The sequence below is a fragment of the Emydura macquarii genome, unplaced genomic scaffold, assembly GCF_026122565.2.
Source record: "Emydura macquarii macquarii isolate MOO-44397 ecotype Brisbane River unplaced genomic scaffold, CSIRO-AGI_Emac_v2 contig_1253, whole genome shotgun sequence".
Lineage (NCBI taxonomy): Eukaryota > Metazoa > Chordata > Testudines > Chelidae > Emydura > Emydura macquarii.
Window position 1 is genome coordinate 84,932,462 of NW_027131390.1, and position 25,629 is coordinate 84,958,090.

The window sequence follows — 25,629 nt, forward strand, 5'->3', positions numbered from 1 at the left end:
TATGTAGTTGTGCTGTTCCAAGAGGAGCTCAGAGAGTGATTCACACTCAGACTACAGCTACATTGATGGTGGCGACTTTGAAGACCCGCTCAGTCAATCCAGAAAACCACGTACTAAGACCACCTGCACAAGTGGCGTAGTGCTGCATTGACGGGAACGCGGTTCCCGTCGGCACAGTGCAGTGAAGACGGCGCGCAGGAGAGGAGCAAAGAAGTTGATGGAAGTTACGCAAGTTTTTTGCATAGCTTGCATAACTCCTGTCAACTGCCACCGAATCTCGGAGATAAGTGTAGACAGGGTCTCAGTCACAATTCCTTCTCTGATGCCCCTATGACGCCATGGGAAGCCATTTTCTGCAGTCCTTTTTTTTTTTTGCAATGTAGCTTACTTGTCAGTACATTGGATGCCAGGGTAGGGCTGTCACCTGTTCAGGTTTTCCTCGGATTGACCTTTTTTGTCCCAGGAAATCTGTAAGGGTGCTCAGTACACAGAGCCAGCTGTCCAGTTTTATTGGCTAAGGATCAACCCGGATAGTCTGTTTTTTTTGTAGCTCTGATGTGGCAACCCTACAGGGCATGAATCCAAGGCTCCTCGTATTCCTCATCTATGTGCTCTGTGTATGTGTGGCGGGGAGATGAGGGAAAGAGTACTGGGTACACAGCCTCTACTCTCACCCTCACCTGCAGCTGTGAAGTGGAAAGCATTAATGTGACTGCACATAAGGAGGGGTTGGGTTCTTACTCTCCCTCCCTCCTGCTATATATGTGCAAATCTGGGTCGCAATCCAACTCTTACCTGCTAATAATTCATTTCAATGTACTGAACATGTAAATAGGGCTAGATTCTGCCAGCTTACTCATGCTGACTAGTACCTTACCAGATAAGGAGCCCCCTGAGTAGTCAGCCTGAGGTTAGCAGAATCTCGCCCACAATTAGGCAAATTTTAAAACTGTGCATTATATACACAAAGACCAGAATGATCTCAGGTATCTGATCAATCATCATCAATGACTAGCTTGTTTCTGTGGCTACCAAATATGCTAGAGATATAGCATGCAATAGTCTGAGGAGGAGAATTAACAAATATTATAACTGATAAATACTTAGCAAAAGCACAGATATGACAAACGTTATTTCATTTGATTTCTCAGGCATCTTTTTATCTATTTAACTAAACTAATGTCATGCTGCAATATCTACAGAGAGGATTTTCAATTTGTTGGTATTAGTGATGCTCAAGTGCTTCACCTATTGACCATAAAGCAGTCTTGTCTGCCAGAAGATGGATAGATTAAATTGTGCATATTTATGGTATGGTACTAGTCTATACATGACATACTTCTTGCAGTATGGAATGTCTTACCATTTCTAATCCACTAATCATCTTTACTGCTTAATAATAACCAAACTACCAGAGAAGAAATTATGGTATTAAAAGAAAAATTATGTGCCAAACAACAAACAATAGAAAGAAATTGCTTAGCAAAGAAATTAAAAGAACTCGACTCTGAAAACGTAAGTCTCAGAAACCTCCCATATAGACTTCTTTGTTTAGTTTTATTGTTATGGGAGCAGTCATAAGATGGTACTTTGAAACATGGTGCCCCAAGTTCTTTTCCTTAGCATGTGAGCCAACCAGCTCTAACTTTTAAGTATTTGGGAGGTGCTTGGATACTACAGTGTTAGGGGAGGGGCATATAAGTACACAAATAAGATACAATTCTGTGAAATGACTTCTACCTTTCCAATTCCCTCTGAACTGTAGATAGCTTTTTCTAATTACTACAACCCTGACACACACTGCAGCTATATGAACATACTTAGTGGCTGTAATCCCTTGGAGCTTCTGTCATCAATGTGATTACCTTCCGATGTACTTCTTTCAATGTTTAAATATTGCCCCTGTAATATGACACCTCGAACTGTCCACAATACAGCAACTACTTAGTCAGGAATGACCTCAATGAAACCACAAGCACATCAAAGCCTATGTTCACTGCTCACACACCAGTGTGAGGATGAAATGACAGAATCACTTTGTGTATTATTGACATACAAAGGAGCAAATTAAGCATCCCACTCTGCTTGAAGCGAAGGTCTGAGAAACTAACCTGATTGGTCAATACTGGTTAAATTCAAAACCACACAATTATCAAGTCAAGTGTTGGTATAAATTTGTACCAATTTCCATATATTGGGATTTCAAGGAATATTTTAAAAAATCCTATTATTCTTTTTATGTTTGGACTATGCAGCCTTGTGTTTATCATCTTCTTCATCCCACACCCACATCAACAGCACATTTATCTCTGCATATAAGCTTTGGTAAATGCTAATACTCTAAGGGGAAAAGAATATCAATTTCAACATTCTAGAGTTCCTTAACACACAGTAAAACAAAGTTGATGTGATTAAACTGATTGTGCCTTGCTCTGCAGGCTATTATGTACTAAAGATTGTGACAGTACTATTATTTCAACTAAACACTCTTGCAGAAATAGATAAAGTTTCTGAACTTGGTAACATGGAGAATTACAAAAGTTTTGTACAATCATTGGCTCAGATTTAAGATAAACATATATTTGTAATGCCTTTCTGTCTCAGTATGGACAAACCCAAAGATAAAGGGAATGTGCTCCCTACAACTGAATATAGTGGGTCTTTGTCGGGGCAGGTGAAGAAAAAGGGTGATGGCCCCTTTAAAAGTCCCCACTGCCTTGGTTTATGAGGGGAAGGAAAAGGGGGCAACACATGAAGTGAGCAAGAGAGAACCAGAAGGCCAGCTCAGGTGGGGTAGCACTGACCTAGCAGGGGGAATAATATTTATATCCTGTGCCCTCCAGGAAGAATCCTTTTTGACTACCGACCTGCAGACTAGTGACAAAGAGGCAGGTAATATGGAAGGAGGCAGGACAAATGCTGATGGCATAATGCAATGCCAGATAAGCATGTAGCTTTAGTTGTCTATGAACAAAATTCTCCTCTCAAATCCACAAGAGATTGTGTGGATCTGAGGGGAAAATTCTGGGAAGTGTATTTTACCAGTTTTCTGAGGATTCCATAAAATATTAAGTCTAATGCCCAGGATATTATATATACTTTAAAAAAATACTACATGGACTCAAATAGTCAGGAAATGTTCTCTTCAAAAAACAAGGAGCAGATAAAGATATTCAATAACTGGGCACCACTCAGGATAGGAAAACTGCATATGGGCCTAATCACATTTATTCTGGCTCCATTTTAGCTATCCCAAGCCTCTCAATTATTCTGAATTCAACTTTCTTAATTGATTTAAAGCATTCTAATAAAAGCTACAGGGAAAATGGTTTATCTTCCCTCTCACGTAATGTTTTTGTGCGTCAACACAAATTGATGAAAGCCACCTTGGGCAAAGCATTCAAACTGAAGTTGATTACACTACCAATTAAAGAATACATGCAAATGTTATCAAGTTTCCAATTAGAACATTTTTAGGGGCCAAAATATTACAGCACATTTATGCTTACTCTGCTTACTCATTTTCAAACTTGATAGTTAATTATAAAGTCTTGTAGTTCAGTGAGTACTTTAGCATATGGACAGATCCAAAATATACATGTAGCAAATATAAATATTTGTGACTAAATAGAATCAACAACGCATAATCAGATATTTGGCTTCATTTGAAAATAATATGTGGTATGCCTAGTAACAAAGACTTTTGCAACACTACATTGTTCAATGGACAAATCAGTCACAAATCTAAGCATAATAAATCTAATGTTTCTGAAATAATATGCAATTCAAATATTTCACTAATTTCTATGTTCTGAACATAAAGAGCTGATTTCCATTTCTGCTATGCTTAATATGTAATTTATTTTTAAAGAGAGAAGTGAAAGTATGTCTTCCTCCGAAACTGGCTATCATTGAAGAGAAGGCACTATTTTAGATGGACCACTGGTCTGATCTGGGCTGGCAATTGCTGTGTTCCGTTAGTGACCTGCTAATGTGGCATGAGTTCTTCAAAGGATCAGGCCCTTGTCTGAAGATCTTTAAAGTAGTTCACTTCTTTGCACATAGCCAATTTCCATTATAAATTGAGACCGGATAAGGAAAAGAGGCACTTTTTCAGTTTTGATCTCTGCAACAGTATCTTTCACAAAGATAAAAAAAAGTTGAAATCTTAACCAGTAAGCAAGAAGTCATTTAATTTGATAAGTCCTGTGTCCCCGATTCAACAAGTTACTGGTATCTAATTTAAAGCACCTGATACTCCCATTGACTTCACTGTGATTACTCTCATGCTTAAAAGGTAGACACATGCTTAAGTGCCTTGTTGAACCAGGCAGTATGCCAAGATATTTAGTTGCATGAAATTAACTCAAATCTTATATAGCAGATTTTTGTACCAACTGCAGAGATCTCAAACATGGTCAAACCAGAGTTCATTTTGCAAAATATACTAATGGAAAATTTACTCCACTGTTCTCTCAGTTATAATAATAATACTATTACTACTACTAATAATGAATATTTGTTTTTGTTTTGGTATTCTAAGCACATTGAAAACCTAAAACCAATAGTTACTGTGAGGTAACATGGCCCAATACTCAGAACCAGTATAAAGTATAAAAATATTAAACAAATAACATTAAAATAAAAAATATAAAAATTACACTATTTTGACAAGGTAATTATTATTCAGTTCACAACTTTGGAAACGTCTCTTGTACATACGTATAGTGACAATTATTGAACATACTAAAATGTCCTTTCCTAAAAATTTTACAGGGTTTCTCAAATATGTATTGCTAAGGAACTACTTTTGGTCATGTGCAGAAGGATGGTAATGAAAAAAAACCAGATGGAGTAATCATTACTGTGCTGATGACAAACATATTTTCCTGATTTTTAAACATCTTTTTTCCACAACGATATCTTCTATCAATTTCTGAACCTCTGCTATTAAATCAGGACAACAGTACATATGTCTTTCATAGAAATTGCAATAAAAATTTACTTTTTGGTTCTGGAGTTTCATCAAGGGTTTGTTGAGAACGGTTCAGAATGGATTTTCTCCCAGGATTTTAGAATGTTAACTACATAAACAAGACTCTTTCCTTTACCACCTAAAACATAGTCACAATACACGTTCATTAGAATATTAAAGAAACCCTTCACACTCACTATCATGTTACAAATAACTGCCCTGCCTAAGTGTGCAAAGAATGACACTTCCTTCAATAAACTATGCTTTTTGTCATTCAGTTTCTAATCTGTTCTGAGCTGTCAGTATAAGACATAAGGGAAAACAGCTACCTCAAATACGTTTACTAAAACAAACACACAATATGCCTGTTCTAATGTCACTGTGCAACTGCTACCATGTGAGGTTTTAGTAATACAAATAAAACTAGGGAAATGTGTGGCTGGTTTCATTTTGGATTCACTAACAGCCCGATCCTGCGCTGCACAGGAAGTACTCAGCATCTTGAAGGATTGTGTTCTAACTGCCAATGAACCATCCATGACCATGGGCTCAATCCTGCTAGGTTGTGAGTGCCTTCAACTCCGCCAATTTCAACAGGAGTGGAGGGCAGCACCTTGCCTGCATGGAAAGTACGCCGCATTTTGCAGGATGCAGCCCTAAGTGACTGAACCTTGCTGAACTGTGTCTTGCTATTATTATTCTTATAATATTATTCATGAAAATGGGTGGAAATCATTTTGAAATTGGAGAAAATGGTTTTGATACAGGCTAACTATGTACTGAGGTGGCATTTTTAATTGCTAAACACTGCATGGTTTGCATATTATGCTGGCCTGTTCCCACTGCTGCCCCTTCTTAGGGCACTGACATCCTGTTATGATGCTAATGGTGCCCCTCTGCCACGTGTCAACAGATCTCCAGGCCAGGGCCATGCAGGTCACCTCCCCAGTGGAGGAGAAATCTATCTATCTATTATATATGTAACTTGCTATGTAAGAACTAGGTATTATTATTGTTACACATATACACCAATCCTGGAACAGAGGTGGTCAAATGGCAGGTAGGTAGTCTCTTCTTTCAGGAATCTCAGCCCAACACCAATGCTGGATTTGTAGGGAGCAACTGTGCCTCAGAATCTAGTCAGAGACCGAGTCAGAAAGTGAGCTCTCTTGCTGCTCACACAGATCCCTCTCCAAGGCCCACTGCCTCGGAATAGAACTGTGCATAACCAAAGTCAGCACACCACAGCTTGTCTTCCAAAGACTGAACATTTTCTCACATACTAAGGATATGAAATACTATAAACACCATGTAATGGCAGGACACCCACCTCTCACGACCACCCTTCCTGGTCGGGCATGTCTGCAGTCTTTAAACAGTCCCAGCTCTGGTATTAAGCTGTACCCCCATGGCTTCCTCCCTGGAGGCAATGGTTTCACCTGCTCTGGGCCCTTCATGCCCCAGCTGGGCCCTAAGTAGTTCAGATCTCATTCTGGGAGTTTATCACTGTCCAATTGTAGGCCACTTCCCCAGTGTCAGGCGGGGTGTGTGTGTGTGTGTGTGTGTGTGTGTGTGTGTGTGTGTGTGTGTGTGTGTGTGTGTGTGTGTGTGTGTGTGTGTGTGTGTGTGTGTGTGTGTGTGTGTGTGTGTGTGTGTGTGTGTGTGTGTGTGTGTGTGTGTGTGTGTGTGTGTGTGTGTGTGTGTGTGTGTGTGTGTGTGTGTGTGTGTGAGAGAGAGACAGAGACAGGTCCACCCACTACTCTAGGACAGCCGTGGGACCCTAAGAATAGAAGCCACAAGCTGCTGTATTCTTCTAATGAAACTGCTTCAGTCCTCTGGACCACTTCCCCACAGCCCCAGACTTCACCAATGCCTCACCCTTACCTTAGGGCTCATCTACATTCAGGTCCAGTAGCCAGCCAAGAGCTCTTTCTTGATCCCCTGGTCCATGCCAACACTTAGCCAGGAACATCATCTGCACTCTAGCAAGGAACTGAGATTTCTCTGGCTCTGCAGCTCCTTTTATATGGCTCTCCTGGGCCCTGATTGGCTGCTCCCTGCAGCCTTTCCCTGATTGGCTGCCTCCTGCACAATGTCTCTAGGGCACTCAGAGGACTTAGCTTCACTACTCCTTTCCTGGGATGGGTGTGGCAGGACCTTGAGGCCTCCAGCAGGGGGCCTCTGAGCCTCGTCCACCTTGTCACACACCACCTGATGATACCTGCCGAAACACTATGTTCCTGTGTTCATTATTTCACTTGAACTTTCTAATTAAAAATGAATTGGAAAATGCTAAATGCTAACAAAACGGTGCTAACAAAACAAATATCCAATATACAAAGTACTTTTATGGACACCCTTTAAGATTATATGTAGAATGTAAGTGAAGAAGGCAATGGGGACATTTGCAAGTTACTTTATGTTCAGCCTTTAATTGTCTCAGGGACTGGCCAGCTCACAGACGATTTTTGAGAACTCCTGGCTTTTATAGCCACCGATGCTGCTCTTTATTTTAAAGGTTACCTCCCTCTCAGAAGCAGCTGCATATAGTTGATTCCAGTCTGACATTGCTCCTCAATTCTATCCTTTCTTATCTAGGGCAGTGGAGCTCATGGGAGGCACTGAGCAGTTGACAGACAGTCGGCTTCTTAACAGGCGACAAGGCCTGAAGTTGAATTTTGCTGGACGTTCTGAAATGGAGCTGGAGCTGCCAGCCAGTAGCCAGAGGTGCACACTGTATTTTTCCTCTATAAATGGTGATCACACCAAGGAGAGAGCCCGCTATAACAATACCTGGAGGGAAAGAAGACAAGATTCCACTCACCTTGTCCCTATAGCCAGTAAAGTGGGATGAGCTCCAAACCTCTGCAGCCAGTAACTGGGAGCAGGAGGTCCCAGTTTCAACATGTATGGTCACTTTTTTTTTTTTTTTTTAAATGTAACAGTCCTGAATAGAAGCAGGTTTTTCTCCACTGGCCCCACTTCCACTGTGGCCACACAACCGGGTTTACTACAGCTCTAGTATTTAGTGACTCCGACAGCCTGCACAACTCTGCCAGGGATAGGGTGGAAGTTGTAAATATGTACCTAGTGATCTCCTCTTCCCAACTTCCCTTCCATAGCCAGCACTGTTTGCAGATCCGGTGAGTCATTTTACTTTCCACATGGTTAACCTGGAGCATCAGAGCCACATGAAAACCTTAAAAGTTTCTGAGTCTCAGTAGCACCATACTGTAACTTTTAGTCAGAATAAAAAAGTGTTACAGTTTCAGATTCTACAAGGGGCTGAACATTTCCAGCTGAATGCTGTTCTCAGCACCATAGAGGAGGAGGAGGAGGAGGAGCTCAGCACCCTGCAGGACTCACTCCAAATCAGCAGCTGTAAAACATAGTTTAATTTCACTATACATTTCTTATTCTTAGAAGAAGAAATTAAACCTCAACTGAAGAACAGAAAGAATTAAAAAATGAAACAGGACAATTGCCGAGGAATGATTCAGTTTAACATACTTATTCCCTCGCTTGGGTAGCTGTGAAACTTTTATCTGGAGGCAACAACAAAAAGGATTTTTATCTAAAGCTCACATCCCAGATGGGAATAATCATTTTCTGCTTTTACTTTTACTAGTCTCAGATTTACAGTCAGCTATTACATAAAATGTCCTTCTTATTCATGAAATTTTGAAAGAGCACTTTGCAAGGTAAAAGCTTTGGTAAAAGCATTAATCTCTAATTTTGCATTAAAATAAAGCCGATCACCACCCCTGAGTAAGGCAGCATCTTTGAAAGATTGCAGAATTGCTATGTAACACTCTCTGATGATGTTCCATTACAGCAGGACAGGGCAGAGCTGAGCAACCATGACTAAAGAATCCCAGAGTTCCTAGAATATGGTGAAATGAAAGCCAAATGGAAAAGAATTATAGAACTGTGATGTTACAATGGAGAACCAGGGATTGCAAAAGTGACCACAAACATCACTGCATAATATCGTTAGAGGACTTTACAAACACTGGGTCAAATTCACACTGACTTTCAACACACAGAAGGTCTTGATAGCAGACCACATTTTGCACGGAGGTTCACCTCCTTTCCACCATCAGCAACTTCCATGGAGTTACATGCTGTGAGGTGAGTTATGTATGTATTTTCTGGTGGAGAAGCGGAGGTAGAAAGGTTAATGGCTTGCCTGAGGAGAGGGGTTCAATGTTAGAAATGGAATTAAGACTATGAATTCCTGGGGTGTGAGCTTCCCCTCTGCTCCAGACTCTTTAAGATGGGTAAAAGGGCCAGAGTGGGGTAAAGGGGCCCTAAAAGTGCCATATACAGCTAGAGTAGGTGACCGCAGTACAGATACTGCAGAGCTAGCTGTAAGGCTGTTCTCCAAGGACCTCACTGCTAACAGTGGCTGAGGGGGGATGTTGAGGGAGGGCTGGAGGCCTTTGCTGGGTGGGGAGGGTCCTTAGCATTCAGCAGAACTGAGATTCTGGGCAGTTCTGTGGCCCATATAGCAGCCTGAGGAAACTGCTGTAATTTAGACAGGCCCTCAAAGCTGTCTAAATTATGCTGTGGACCTCTTGCAGTCCAGGATTAGGAGGATAAAAAGGTGGCTTAGAGCTACCTTAGCCAGTACCCCTGGAGCTGTGAGTTCTGTGCTGTGCTTCTTAGATACGTCTACAGTTTGAGCTTAGGGGATGTGATTCCCATCTTGAGGCGACATACTTGTGCTAAAAAATGAGTGTAGCTATAGCAGTGCCGAGTATGTGCCTAGGGTCTCAGAAGGGCATGAACTCAGGGGGCTAGTTTAACCTGCAGCTTAGGCTGCTGCAGCCACTCTCTATTTTTAGCAAGCTAGCTCAAGTATGTCTCCTTATGCTCAGATTCATACCCCCAGCTCAAAGCATAGACATACCTTTAGAGGCGGAAGACAAAAATCTCACCTCTAGTTCCCAGTCCTGTGCTCAGTTACACAACTCTGTGGTCCTGAGGCAGTATGCTGCTAGCTTTGCGGATGCTCTGCTGAAGATTCACAGACATTTACTTCAGCAATTTCATAGCTTCCATCCTCTTCTTTTTGGTTTTTTTTTTTTAAGTCCAATTTAGCATCTGACACGGCTGCAGACAAGCTGCTGTGAACAGGAGACAATAGCTATCCCTCAGTAACAGATTTGTGACCTGCTCATTGTGCATTCCAACTGGACACTGACTGGCATACAAGACAATCTGACACCCGCTAAAACTTCATAGTAAAATGTGCAACAAGCCATTCACTTCTGCTGTAAGTCACTGGTTCAAATGTAGCCTAACTTGGAGATGCTGACAATTATCATCATCTGATAGCTATTTAGTGTCCTATGTGAAATGAGGTTGGTTGCCTCAATCCAGTTCCCAATGTCCAGGTGTGCACATAACAAAAACCACCAATACAATGGCCACTTACTGTCATCTTTGCTGACAAGCTCAGCAGAGAGGCCAATGGCTAGAAAGGTCTTTCATGTTTGTTTACTCTAGAGAAAATGATCTATTCCTGACAACTATTGTCAACAAAGGGTGCAGTTGAATCAGCGGTGAACACAGCTGAGCTGCAAGCGTAGTCCAGGATAAAACAAGTTCAGCATAGTTTAAGTCATCTTTTAAACCAGCTCCAGCATAAAATTAAAAAATAATTAAATAGGTAGCAAGATCAAAAGAACTGCACTGATCTATTACTGTGTCGCGTTTATAGCTCACTACTTGGATTTTTCACTGTTTTTCTCCCATTGCATTTGCCTCCATCTTTCCTCCTGTCAATCTCTCATCAATCTGTGTTTATATTTTGAAAAAATAAAATCTCACTCCTTAATTTTAACCTGCTGCTAAAACTCAGGAGACTGAAAAGCAGACACTGCACAAGGTCTCTCCTAATCTAGGCTTCTCCAAAGGAGAGCTCTTTTATTCATTTAGTTCTGATGATTTGAGAAGAAGAGCTAAGGTATTAGAATAAATGCCTGTTATTGGGTTTAAATTTCATTTTATTAAAAACACCTCATTAGGAGAAAGGCATGCCTCTTTGCTATTGTACTGAATGTGTCAAAACATTACAACCACTGGATCTCAAGAAAGGAATTCAAAATAAGTTAAATGAATGTATGAGGAACCTTTAAATTCATGCTTTTCTGTTTATTTATCTTTATAAAGAGAAAAAGAGTAACTGATTATATATTATTGCTCTTCCAACAAATGTTTATGGTTAAGGGAGACATCGCTCATTTATTACTATGGAGAACCCATATTACTAAATTTTAATGTTTAAAAAGAAAGCTTATTTTGGTAAAACTAACATACAGGAGCAGCAATTGTAAACTTGCATTAATCTCCAGTTCAGACTTCTTTTATTTCTTTTTCTTGTGAGTGAATGAGAGTATGATTGGATTATTATCATGAGCAAAAGCTCTATTTCTGAATAACCACAGTAACAGAAGCCATTTCCATGGTAACATAATAAAAGAGTAGCCACAATGCCTATGGAGATGATTCCAAGCAGACAAACCATATGGCTGAGTCACTCTCTAACTGACCGTAAAATCAACTGATTTCAACTAAAGTAACAAAAATCCTAGAAGTCAGCTATTGCAGAAGTGGAATGACAATAAAGGGGCTTTACCTAATGTCTGTTTTGAGAAGCATTGATAACCCATCTTTCAGTATAACTCACTTATTGCCAATGTTCCATTTAAGCAAAAATCTACCTGCAGGTAAAGCTTTGGCAGCCTCTTTGCAGATTTAAAGGACATCCCCCAGCATTAACAGGTGGGGAACTGGGCAGTGATAGAGGGACAATCCCAGTGGTAAGGCAGGGAGACATTCATCCAAGGGACAACTGGTAGGTCCTCCCCTTCGGAGTCTTTGGCACACACTGGCCAGCTGGGGGAGAGAGGTGCTGAACTGCCAGCATTATCCAGTTCCCAGGATTTAGCCCAGCATATAGGCCATGTGGGGCCTCTTTCAGCTCTGTTCTGGCAGCCCACCCTATCCACCTGAACTAGCAAAAGCAACCAAGCCTGACAGATGCTGTGAGGTGCAGCCAACCATCTGTTTAGGGAGTCAGGAAAGTTTTTTTTTCTCCCATGAGCCAATTGGCAGAGGACCAGGAAGTTTTTTCCCTTTCTTGCAGCATCTTGAAGTCACTGTGGGTTAAGCAGGAAAGCGCTTAGTACCCAGCTGAGGTACTAAGGTGGAGCTGTTTATTTGTTGCAGTGTGCAGTCAGTTTCCAGTGCAGTTAAGAGAATAAAATGGTTCCCAAAGGTAAAAAACCTGGGATTTTGGTGATGGGCCTTTGGCTCATGTGATAGGATGAGACCTTTTGGTCCTCGCAGGCTGTGGTCCTCACCCTGCTACACCTTCTGTCCCCCTCACACAGGGGGAGGGCGCTAGGACTCAGAGAGAGCTGAGTCTTGGAGGGTAGTATGGGGAGATCGTACCCCTTGTTATGGGTTATATGGTACCGAGCCCTTTAACCTTTGCTCTTGTTATGGGTCAGATGGTAAAGAGTCCTGTAACCCCTGCACTGGAACCAATTAAATGCCTAGTATAGGACAGTATGGGTGATGGGGGGAAGGGTGTGCGCTCCTCCTCTGTGTTAAAGTTTAATAAAAGTTTCAGCCTTCCACTTAATTCCAGGCATGTATCTGTCATCATTTTGTCACTGTGTCCACATCAAAACATATATGCTCTTTCCACTCAGATATCTGTACACAAATTCTACTGACTTTATTTAGATCTATGACCCTATAGCAGCTGGCAGTATTTGGCCCCAAGATCCTTTAATGTTTTTCCTTGTACAGAGGCCAGTTTTAAAGTTGCAGTAAGTTGTACTATACAATTTGTGGCTTTTTAAAAAAACGCTTAGTAGTTAACTCATCAATGCATCACAACTGGTGGTTAGCGGTTGTCTGAAATGCACAGGTCTGCATGACCATGAAGCCTATCAAAATATTATATCCTGACAACATTTCTAAAATGAAGGATAGTGATTTCTGCACCCAGAATACATCAGATAAATCTAACATATAGTATTGTACACGGCTTCAAAATCACCAGAGCTCATTTTCTTAAGACTTTAAATGCAACATTTTTTGTAAAAGAAATGTTAAAATATATGGTCTTTTCTAATATTTTAGCCTTCGAGTCCCTTGAAATGCTTTTGAGATATTAGTTACAAAACATTGTTTTAGCAAGGTCTGTGAGCCATGAGATATTTGTCTTTGCCTCAAGCTGGGCAAGTTTGCACACTTTTTGTTCAGAAATCCTAATGAACGTAGTATTATTTTTGACTTCCTTTTCTATCTGAAATAGTTCTATTGCGCAGCTATATTTTGTTTGCTATAACAATCCTCTAGCACTTACATTATATTTTATTTTTCTCTCTCATTATGAACTCCCATTAGTGATAATAGGAGTTATGTATGAGCATTGAAGGATAATGGACCACTATATTTAGGTCAAATATGAGTGTCTTATACTGAGTCAACAAAAATAACACCAGAAACATACAACTCATTTTCATGTACAAATATAGGGATTTGTAGGCATGACATGTGAAAGCACACTATTGCATGTGAACCCATTGTGCTTACTTTGGACATATGGACATTAGTGTGTATGTATGATGGACAAAAATAAGCTGGAGATTTAAGAATCCTTCAGTGGATTGTGATACCAGCCCCAGGCAAGTCCAGACACAGGCAAGCTCAAAATCTGCCACTACCATTCTTTAAATAAAAATATTAGGGGCCAATCCAGCAAACACAACTACAAGGCAAAGCTTTGGCTGCCCTGAGTAGCTCCAAAAATGTCAATGGGGCACTCATAGTGGTAAGCACTGTTGTAATAATTAGGCCCACAGATTTACCCTAATTGTGAGTTCAACTGTAAAAAGTCAGTGCAAGTTCATAAGATGTAACAATAACCTACAACAACAAATGTTGACAGAAAATGGTATGAATTAGTCCAAACAAACAGGCTTAGGGATATAACTCAAGAACTGTGTTAAGATCATGCTTAGTAAACAAGAAAACTGTAGAACAAGAAATCAGTGAGCCAAAACTGGTGCGTTGGAAACGAGACCTAATTGGTGGACAAAATAATGAGGGGATGGACTATTCTGTCCACCACTCTTTTTGTGGGTTCTTAAAGAAAGAGACTTTGGGTGAAAAATTGGCTACGAGAACAAGTTTCATTATGACTGCAACTGCTACCCCCACCATCTCCTGGGATCCCAGACCCTTGTCATCCTCATCCTGGGAGATGTCCTGGCCAGATGACCAGGCCAGAGAGGTACGCAGATGACACCACCACTTCTACTGGCTCCTGCTGAAGCCCAAACAGCAGCTGGGATAAAATGGGATTTGACTTTAACACCACCACCACCAGCAACATCATCTCCAGCCCATCTCAGCAAACGTCCTCTTTTTCTCCCAAATGGGCACTTATTACCATCTTTGATACCATCTAAGAGACTGTTAGAAAAGGGTGTTTTTTCCTTCTAAAAGCTCTCTACAGCTATAGGGAAAGGGAATAAAAGTTGTTGTTAAAATTAAAGCTTATTTAATACTTTAAATCCCAAATGTTATAACTGTTTTCTTTCTTTTCTTTATCTTTTAATAAAAAATTACAAAATATTTTAATGTTGTGTCTGTCATTATACTATGCAGACTGAGGTCTCTGTATACCAAACTTCGGACCTTGTTTAACACGGTTTAATGTTGGACAGTGAATGGGTTGTTAACATCTTTAGCCCTATATTCCATCTTAATTAATATAACAGCACTACATCCAGCAGTAACCTTTTTTTTTTTTTGTAAAAGGTTCCTAAATATAGGTATACCTTGCAGACCAGAACTATTTCCAATATGTGTCAGAAACACAGCTTTAAATAATACTTTTCTCTTAGCACTTTTCATCACTTTATCTCAAAGTGCTTCACAATCTTTAATGTATTTATCCTCACAACAACTCTGAGGTAGGGAAGTATTATTAATAATAATAAAGTGAATTATTACTTATGATAGGTGCCAAGTTGACAGATCAGATACTGCCAGCAGCAGTGCAATTATCAGTCATGAAAGCTAATCAACCTTCCTGAATCCTGACCTGACTGACCTAGACGGACCAATTCCAGAGAAAGAATATTTCATTCTCAATGTTCATTCAGCCCTTTTGTCCTCTGCTGATGCTTCAGAACCTACAAAAGTTACTGGTGAAATGCTCCATGTCCCATTACCAATGACAGACATTCAGAAAGACCCTATTAACATATTTATAATATCCATACTAATGGCTTAGATGCAGCTGTTGGATTCGGAGGCTAAAAATCTGACCTATATTTTTAAAAGTACAAGTGCACTTTTGCACACATGACTTGCCCAATGGCAGTTGGGCTGTGCAAGTGCAAATCCTCGACTTGCATACTTTTAATGTGCATAGTGTATGCACATTTTTGCATACACACATTTTTAAAAATTATGACTATGAGCTTTTAAGCCATTTCAGCCATTTCCATAAAGGATATTTTTTCTATAAGCCAAAAAGTAAGTAAACATTCAGGAACAAATTTTCAAAGGCTGGTGTCTACATTGCAACCTTAAGGTCTTTTGTTTGCTTGTACAAATTAAGGAATGTATTCACTCAAGGGTTTGGCCAGAGCAAACGAGGGCAAGAAGTTCAGAAGCTCACAAGAAAATTTGGAACGCTGTCCTTACCTTTCATTATTATACACAATACTTGTGGCTATAGCTTTTATTTAGTAACCTCTGAATAGCGGGTGATTCTGTATGCCTACATTTCTGCTGCAATACCAAAGCACAAGTAGGTAAGTCAACTGTTTCAATACTGCCAAAAGTACAAGTGTGACATGCTGTACCCCATGTACACCCTTATAGTGTGATTTGTGTATCATTCATGGTCACCCTTAGAGTGTAACTGTGTATTGTCTAATGCAAAGTATGTCATGTAAGGTGTTTCTGGAATGCTCATGACATACTGAGCATTATTATTATGTTTGCTTGTTTCCTGCAATGTCATACATACGTACAGATATGAAATCCTGCTCTGTCATATCCCCGAACTTGTGTCTCATATGGCTTGAATAGATGCAGACAAACACAAAGTTGTGATTCCATGCCCAGCAGGGCATGCATACAGGAGCAATGGACTAGCCCAAGCACCTGCGAGCACTTTGGCTCAAGTGGAAGTAATCATGTCCATTGCCAGACATGGCCGATCACCTGACCCCAGGGGGGCCGAGGAAACTTGTTAAAAGAAAGAGGCATCTTTGTCTCAGAGCTCTCCCATGGAATCCATCTTCTAAGCAACATCAATGACTGGTTGCAAGAGGCATCGCAGCCAGCTGTGAGTAAGCTAACATTACAGACTGAAAAGCTATTCAAATATTAATCTTAGTTTAGGATGTGAATTACCTTTTAGTTGATTGTGACCAACTCCTTGACACATTATTAATCTCTTGATTTATATTAATCTGACTTATATTAACTTAAAATCGTGCTGTAGTCAATAAACATATTTGTTTGCTTTATCTAAAACAGTGCATGTGGACTGAGTGTGCGTAAAGACTTCGCTTGGAGTGACAGAGCTGGTGCATATCAATTTCTTTGATAAATTGATGGACAAATGTAAATGAGCTTGCAGGGTGCAGTGTACCGCACTGAACCCTGAAAAATGACAGTTCCTGGAGTTGCATCTGGGGCTGGGGGTGTTTGCTGGGTGTTCATCCCATGAGCAGCTGGCCAGAAGTGCTCCTTCACTGGGCCTGGGACTGAGTAGTTGTTTGAGACTGGGCGTCGGCTGACCCATGAGTGGGTGGTTCACACAGCAAAGCGGAGTAAGTCAGGGCCGAGGAGTGAGGAATTGGGGTAACACAGCTACACACCAGTCCAGATTGCAGCAGGGGGAATGTCACAATAAGGTACACGGGACACAACACCTCAGTTGTTGCCCTGTGAACATGATGCATACATATTTAAATACAATCTCTTAAAAATACATCCCACTCTGTATCAGCAAAGCAGCAGCAGCAGCAGCAAGGTGTTTAAGGGTGAAATTTTAGCTTTGACTTTTTTTTTTTTTTAGCCTCAGCAGTATCTTTGGTGAATTTAAACCAGGCTGTTAATATTATTTAGATGATTATTGTGCCTTAGTTTCCACACCAGCAAATTAAAGAATATCATTCTTTAAGCAATTACTGTGTAGCTAATGAACAATTTTTTTTACCTGATTTCCTCCCATGCCGTGGCAGTTGAATATACCCACTTTTTCATTTTCCTTGCGGCCCATGTTATCCAAACATTGGTTGGTTTCAACATTTCTGATCTGAAGAAAACACAAAGTTGAAAACAAAGGGTGAAAACAAATGAAGGTAGTTAAAAGGAAAAGAAAAGAAAGAAAACCAGAAGAAACTGCAAAAAACATTAGGATTAAATTTGCAGACATAGGCAAACAAATGCCCTTTGAAAAATATACTTCCAAACCTCACATTTCTGTGTGATAATTAGATAACTGCATGAACAACTACCCATCTAAGTGTTCAGTTACATGACCTGAATGCACCAATGCCTTAACTTGCAACATGTATGTACATAATGTTCCCAGCTTTGAACAAAAAACTTCTCCAAGAATGTGAAAAATATCACGAAGCAGCACATTGTGATTTAAATGGTATATTAATTGTATGTATAAAAATTCACTTCTTCCTTTATGTTAATGGATTGTTTTGCCTTAATTATCTAAGAAAACATGACCCTTCCTTTTATTCCAACAGGTTGACTCCTCTCCATCTTTCCCATGTAGATCCACTGAGTACCATGCAGTTCTTGTGTGGTCCTTTCAGATAAGACCTTAAAGACTGAGGCTTCATCTGCCCTGCACAGACTAACAATCTTATGGTACTTTCATAAGTGTAGGGTTTTGCCCTTTGGCTAAAAGCATTCTCTTTCCTCCACTGTAATACAACAAACTGTGCAGTTGTTTGCCACCAGCATGTGTTGCTGATATTTTAACAAGAAGTTCCCACTAAAAATTCCCCCTTAGTCTCTGACAATGCTTCCATTCGCATGGGCACACAATTGCAGAGAAGAGGTAAGAAACTTGGAAACCTATTTATCTTTCTCCATTTAAACAAAACCATTTGCTCAGAGCAGTAAACATGGAATAATGCACCAGATGGGAAACAAACTTATCTTCAATGCACTTTAATAGCGTATATTTACCCAGATTTACCCAGAAAAGGCCCAGATTTTAAAAGACTTAGTCTCATATTTGCTCCTGAAAACATAATGATGGCTTGACTTTCAGTAGTGCTGAGCATACACAATTCCCACTAAACTCCATGGGAAGTTAAGGTGCTCAAACTTCTGAGAATCAGACCATGAATATACTGATAGTTTATCACAGAGTCTAACAAAAGCAATTTTGTGTGTATGTGTGTGCATGCATGCACACATGTGTAATAAAGTAAACATAATAAATAGACTTTATATGGGGTATACCAGGGAATATTTTTGAAAATATAGTTGGTGCAATTTGGTGTATTCCCAAGGCCAAGTATTTGTTCGTCAGGAGGCCTGGTTAGACTTCCCTAGAAAAGATGATTTTCTAAAATCTAGATATCTGCCCTGGTCCTTATATTGTGTCCATCAACATTGTACCTGTGTGCTTTCTGACCCAGACAAGTGGGTGAATTCAAAAAAAGTCTCCTCAACCCTTTCCTTCACTTTGCAGACAAAACTGAAACAAGTGACTCCACAATCCCTTTCGAGGCCCCATCAGCACATCATGACACCCCAAAATTTCAGTGAAGTTGTATGTACAAAGTGAGTAAAATGCTCTACATACACATAAGTTCTTTTATTTATTACCCTTCTTCAGAGGAAAGTGTTTCATATCCTAAAGAATGTTTCTTACAAATAAGGCGTTCCCCCCCCCCCCCACACCAGTAGGAGAATTTCACAAAGTACAAATGCATCTTTAGCTCTCATGCATCCTTTATGAAACACCATTGTGATACTGCATAATTTGAAAATACTTCAATGTCTTGATTAAACTTTTACGTTTAATACAATTATCCATCAGCTGCAATTACAAACACCACTTACTGAGGCCTAACTGGTACTGTACGTAAAGGATAAATTAAACTGGAATGTAATTAACTCAGAATTAAATCAGCAATACAAGTAAAATCAGATTGTTTTAATATATTATACAATGCCAAGGAGGATTGGAAGGGGACTGTCTTTAAAACCTAACCATGTTGCTCCTTAATCAACTAAAGGAGGTCACTATTCACCAACACAAAGCTCTCAGTTCAGATGCTCAGTGGTCTTATTTTACAGCCTTCTCAGGCCTTACTGGGAAAAAGAGGCTCTGACAGGAAATTCAGCTAGGGAGTCTTGTGTGGTGACAGGCTTATCATTAAGCTATTTTAGATGATAAAGGTACTGCTGTTTTTAAACTGCTTTCTTTCCCTCAAAGGAAACTATCAGGATGTTCTTAAACAATTTATTTATTTTAACTCAGGCTTGTTTAAAACTGTACTGCACAACCTAGATGTGTGGCTTTCTGGGGCAGCTAAGGTCCATAAGGCTGCGTAAGCTGCCCACAAATCAGCTTGACCTCTTCAGGGATAGGGTGGTCTAGTGCATATGGAAACAAACCATCTGCTCTGCAGGCAGGATTGATGGAGCTGCTTGAGGAATTGAGTTCATTTATAAGTGAGCAGTGCTACTCCTAGTTCTGGTCCTATTTTTCTTCATTGCCTTCTCTTCTGCAGTCCACAAAATGATTGCAGTGAAAAGTCTGTAGCAGGCTTCGTGTATGGCTCAAATGAAGGGAAGGGAAAGGAAAGGTTCCAGGACTAGGCTGTTTTATTGTTAAAAAGCAGAAACAGCTTCAGCAGCGGGGACTGGAAACTACTCCTACCCTGAGCCAGGGGCAGTTGGACAAGCTACTCCCCTTCATCTGTGGTGGGGGAGAACCGTATCTCACACAGTTGTTGTAGGATGCTTCCTGTTCATGCTTTGTTTGCCTTTTCACAACAGTATCACATTATTCATTCATATTAAATGTGTGATCCCCTATAACGGTTAGATCCCTTTCTGCAGTATTGCTGCCTACCCAGTTATTCCCCATTTTATATTTGATTTTTCCTTCCTAAGTGTAATACTTTGCACTCGTCTTTATTGAATTTCACTCTTGATTTCAGACCAATTCTCCAGTTCATCAAAATCGTTTTGAATTCTAATCCTGTCCTCCGAAGTGCTTGCAACTCCTCCCATCTTGGTGTCATCAGCAATTCTGTAAGTATGCTCTTTTAACACACTGCTGAGAATACCCAGAGCTGTGAGCTGCTGTTACCTCTCTGCCTGAGCAAGAGAGAGTTTTGCTGGTGATTAGACTGTGTGATTAGACTGCTCTCCTGACCCAATCCTTGCATAGCAGGCAACAATCAGTGAACTCCAGCCACTGAGCTCCTCGGATATGTTTCCCTGCACAGCCCCCTACCACTGTGCATTCACAGAAGATACTGAGTTCGCGGCTCTGTTAAGGAGTCAGTACATCACAGCTTATGAACTTAACTGCGGCAAATACATCCCTCCCTTCAAACACAGCACTGAATTGATTTATAGCAAAAGTAAAACAAGTTTATTAACAAGAGCCCCGATTAAGTGATACCAAATAAAAGAGATAAAGATAGAGATGTCACAAGCAAATAAAATGAAAACATGCATCCAAAAGTCTAAAACTTAATCTAGCAAGATACAGTCTTTGTTCAAGATGGTTTCTTTTACCCCCCATTTACTTTCCAGCTGTTTACTGGCCAGGATCCATCACAGAGATCAAATCGTTTGGTTTCTTCATCTCCTAAAGTGAAGGATAAAGATGGAGTGTCTCTCTCTTCCTTATATCCCCAAAGTGATGCTTTTGGAAGGCTCTGGGGGATTCAGTCTCCTACATTTCTCTCTAGGGTGAAGGAGTCCTGTTAATTATCTGTATCTCAAGTTTAGGATCAGGATAGACCCTGCTGGTTTAGCTCGATGGTTTTGTTTACTGTTAATGGAAGTAAACCCACATTCCTTTGTCTAGAAGAGACCTGTTTATCACCTTTACCTGGGCTAGGCTGTCTGGCCTTAAACACGTTAGTAACATCATACTGAGGGAATTCATAACATCACATATTATTTTAACACATTCATTTTACAATGATATTAATAACCAGAGTGCTGTTAGCTTTCATATGACACCTCACAAGGCATATTTTGTACAACTATTATTGCAATAGTGCATAGGCTGTGAATACAGGGTGCCTACAGTCAACTCTCAACTCCATCCAAGTCATTAATGAAAATATTGAATAGTACTGAACCCAAGATAGACCCCTGCAACATTCTACTTGATATGCCCTCCCAGTTTGACAGCAAACCATTGATAAGGACTCTTTTAGAATGGTGTTTCAACCAGTTGTGCACCCACCTTAGAATAATTTCATCTAGACCTTATTTTCCCAGTTTGTTTATTAGAATGTCATTTTAGACGGTCAAAAGCTTACTGAAGTCCAGGCATATCACATCTACTGCTTCCCTCCAGCCACTAGGCTGATGGCCTCATCAAAGAAGGATTGGTTTGTAATTGACAAAATCTATATTGGCTATTACTTATCACCTAATTATCCTCCAGGTTTGAACTAACCAAAGGTTTAATAATTTGTACCAGTATCTTTCCAGGTCTTGAAGTTAGATTGACTGGTCTATATTTCCCCAGGTCCTCCTTTTCTCCCCTTTTGAAGATAGGAAATGTTTAGCCTTCTCCAGTGTGCTGGGACCTCACCTATCTTCCACGTGTTCTCAGAGATAATCACTAATGGTTCAAAGATTGCTTCAGCTAGTTACTTAAGTATTCCAGGGTGAAATTTATCAGGCCCTGTCGACATGAATACATCTAACACATCTAAATAGCCTTTAACCTGTTCTTCCTGTATTTTGGCCTGGGATCCTTCCCCTTGTTATTAATATTAATTGTGTTAAGCATCTGATCACAATTAATATTTTTAGTGAAGACAAACCAAAAAGGCATTAAACACATGAACTTTTTCTGTTTCATCCATTATTTGCTCTCCTTCCCCATTAAGTAATAGTCATACACCGTCCTGTGTTCGTTTCAAATTCCCAGTCCTATTGGCTAGTGTATAGGTGCAAAAATCCACCTTTGCTGCTCACCTGGCAGCCAGCAGCTGAAATTGACAAGCAAGAGTTTTAGTTCATAGATACTGCCTGAGTTTTTGTTCCTGTTTCCATAGAAACTGAGGCCATATTGGTGAAAATAAGGTGTTTTTAATGACTATTTTATAATTTGCACATACCCAGGTTTGCCATTCTCTTCCAAAGCCTTCTATTTCATGCTTATTAAGTATGCTCTCTCTTTGATGTTCTTTAAAACCATTTTTTAGTTACTCCTTTAATAGCTAGACTAAAAACATGGATTTTAGTTTGCATAGCAATTCCAGATTCTTATAACAAGGTTACTTTGCTGAATGTAAGACAAACACAAGCCTTTTCGATTGCTCCTCTCCAGTAGTTATCCTTTAGTACAAGTATTTAGAGCTTTTAAAAGTCAGCTCAGATAAAACATAAAAGAATCTTTTAAATAGTAAATTATCTGACATTTAAAGAGGCCTTTGCATTTTGTTGCATTCAAATTTTCTGTTTGTTAGGAATGTCTGCAATAGTCAGCTGTAAGCTGAACCATCAGATGATAGGGCATAACAAACAAACCAATTTGTCATAAATGACCTCAGTTATACTCTACCCATATGCTCATAAATGCTGCTGGAAAGCATTTTCTCCAACTAATGCACATTATTTTCACTTTAAAAGCATTAATTTTCCAACATGCTACGCAATTAAAAAGATAAACTTCTAGGCACGAACATTTATGCAGAAGAGATATCCCCTTATGAAGCATGTAAAAGAAAAGCAGCATATTAAAACAAAAAGATAGATCAGGTGTGGGGAACTTTTCAAAGCATTTTATTGAGAATTCTGCAGAAAGTCTAGCTCATTAGTGATGCCCCCATATGCACAATTTATTTTACTTAACCAAAAGATATAATTCATACCTCACCAAGTGAGTAATAGCGTCTTGGAATCTGGGAGTCTGGATAGATGTTTTCTAGGTACCATGAAAAGGGTTTACACTTCAGATTTTCTCTAAGTGCTTTTCGGATTGACACATCACCATAATCCACTTTGACAACACCTGGAATTATTCATAGAAAAACATAATCAATGTATAGTGTTCTTTGCAGCAACAGAAAAATGCCTCTGATCATTTTGTTATCATTTTCCAATTCCTATAATTATAGCTCAACAAAATACAATTGCATATGCAGCTGCTACAACACTGATATGTTTGCTGCTATCCACTTTAGCAAATTAAAGGGTTATAAAAACAATATTTGTTCTATTATTTACAATTTACTAATATGGAAAAGTATAGCCATACAAATGTCTTGGTTCCCATGTTGGATAGTTAATGGCACATGGTATTAAATATTATTAATTTAGTAGCTCAGAATCAAAGTTAAATTGGAACTAACCTAAATAACTGAGATATATATCAATTTATCCAGCTTCATTTTATGTAAAAAATTTTTCAAAGCAGATAATGTTTTAGTTGTATGATTAACACTGTTCCCTTTCACTTTAGTTTACCAGTGATTCTATGTGCTTTGATTTTCTATGAAAGAAAAAAAATAGCCATCTAATTTTTAAGTACAATTTTAAAAGGTATCTTGCTGGAGTATTCAAATTTAACAAAATGTTTTGAGAGAAATAATTGAAAGCAAGATAGTTTATTTTATCTAAATTCTCAAAAATTAGTTCATTGTCTTTAAAAAGTTCATCAAGAACCCATTATCTTATTACAAGTATGGAAGAAATAGTGCTGCTTTCTTCAATCAATTTTGTTATTTCTACAGGAGAAAATCCTGCTCTTCTTCCCTCCACTCTATGGGTGCATGCAGCCCACAAGACGCTGAGAACTAATGCTCCACATCTGCAACATAACAACCAGCACAATTAAGCTGGTGCAGACAGTCATAATTTGCTGCTGTTATAAACCAACAGCAAATTACTATCCCTTAGAACAAGAGAAACAAGGAGGAAATTGTGCCTTAGGGAGGTGTCCCAAAGGCAGAACATCCTGGGGCTACTGTGGCATGGTGTAGCTTTCACATTGCCCCTTACTCGAGGATGAGCCTAACGGCACAGTTCAGTGCTAACATCTGTTCATTTAAGTAAATGTGATCACTATACAATCTGCTTTTCTACTCTATGATCTATCTTTCTGCTTACAATCAAGATATGCTCAGAAAGTCATGTTCTCAGAAATCTAATTTGCATCTTATTTCCATTTTTCTGGTTATGGGATTTGACATTGCTCTTGTCATTTGCTGAAGTTATAACACAGTTTATCACACAACCATGGAAATCATTTCATTGGCATGCCTCCTTTTTAAATTTTACTCCTGTATCATTTCTGTTTGTAATCTAAATCTGGTTGTCATTATTCACTCTCACCTCTCCCTTTGTGTTTGGCTGTTTCTGAAGGACTTTTCTGGAAAGAAAAAAATGAACCAATATATTGACAAGTTCTCTGGAGAATATACAGGGCCAAATTTCTTCTCTCAGTTACATCTGTGTAAACCCAAAGTAACTCCATTGATTCAATTACTACAGGATAAGATTAAATCAATAAGATGAAATTCAATAAAGGCACGCAATGCACTACACTTAGGAAGGAAAAAAAAATCAAATGCACAAATACAAAATGGGGAATAACTGGCAAGGCACTAGTACTGCAGAAAAATATCTAGGGGTTATAATGGATCACAAATTGAATATGAACCAACAATATGATGCTACTGCAAAAAAGAGAAATGTCAGTATAGGATTGTATTAACAGGAGTGTCATATGTAAGAAATGGGAGATAATTGTTCCACTCTACTTGGTACTGGTGAGACCTCAGCCAGAATACTGTGTCTAGTTTTATGCGCTACACTTTAAGAAAGATGTGGACAAACAGAAGAGGAACAAAAATAAGAGGTTTAGAAAACAACTTGAGGAAACGCTGAAAAAATTATTCATGTTTGATTCAGAGAACAGAAGGCTGAGGGGGGACATTATACAGTCTTCAATAAGTAAAAGGTTGTTATAAAGAGGATAGTGATCAATTGGCCTCCATGTCCACTGAGGGTAGAATTAGTAGTAATCAGTTTAGTTTACAGCAAGGGAGATTTAGGTAGATGTTGGAGGGTGGGGGGAAAGCTTTCTATCTATACGGATAGGTAATCCCCAGAACATGTTACGTAGGGAAGTTGTGCAGTCCCTGTCATTGTGGGTTTTTAAGACTGGTTAGACAAACATCTGTCAGGGATGGTCTAGGTATACTTAATCATGCCTCTGCATTAGGATATGGACTAGATGACTTCTTGAGGTCCCTTCTAGCTCTGCATTTTTATGATTCTAAGATAAATATAATTATTCCAGATGTACATCAATGCAACTGACAGCAGAATTTATTCCAGTGTAGTTAAAGAGCTATAGA

The 25,629-nt window shown here is 39.4% G+C and overlaps 1 protein-coding gene across 1 annotated transcript in view; it reads right to left on the minus strand.

The window, feature by feature from the left end:
• GALNT13 (polypeptide N-acetylgalactosaminyltransferase 13) overlaps positions 1-25,629 on the minus strand; it is a 317,135-nt gene that overhangs the window by 29,564 nt on the left and 261,942 nt on the right. Inside the window, exons 10-11 of the mRNA XM_067549430.1 lie at positions 23,140-23,279; positions 17,244-17,342 (exon numbers count right to left, since the gene is read on the minus strand). Of these exons, the coding sequence (XP_067405531.1) occupies positions 17,244-17,342; positions 23,140-23,279 (239 nt within the window). The remainder of the gene's footprint in view (positions 1-17,243; positions 17,343-23,139; positions 23,280-25,629) is intronic.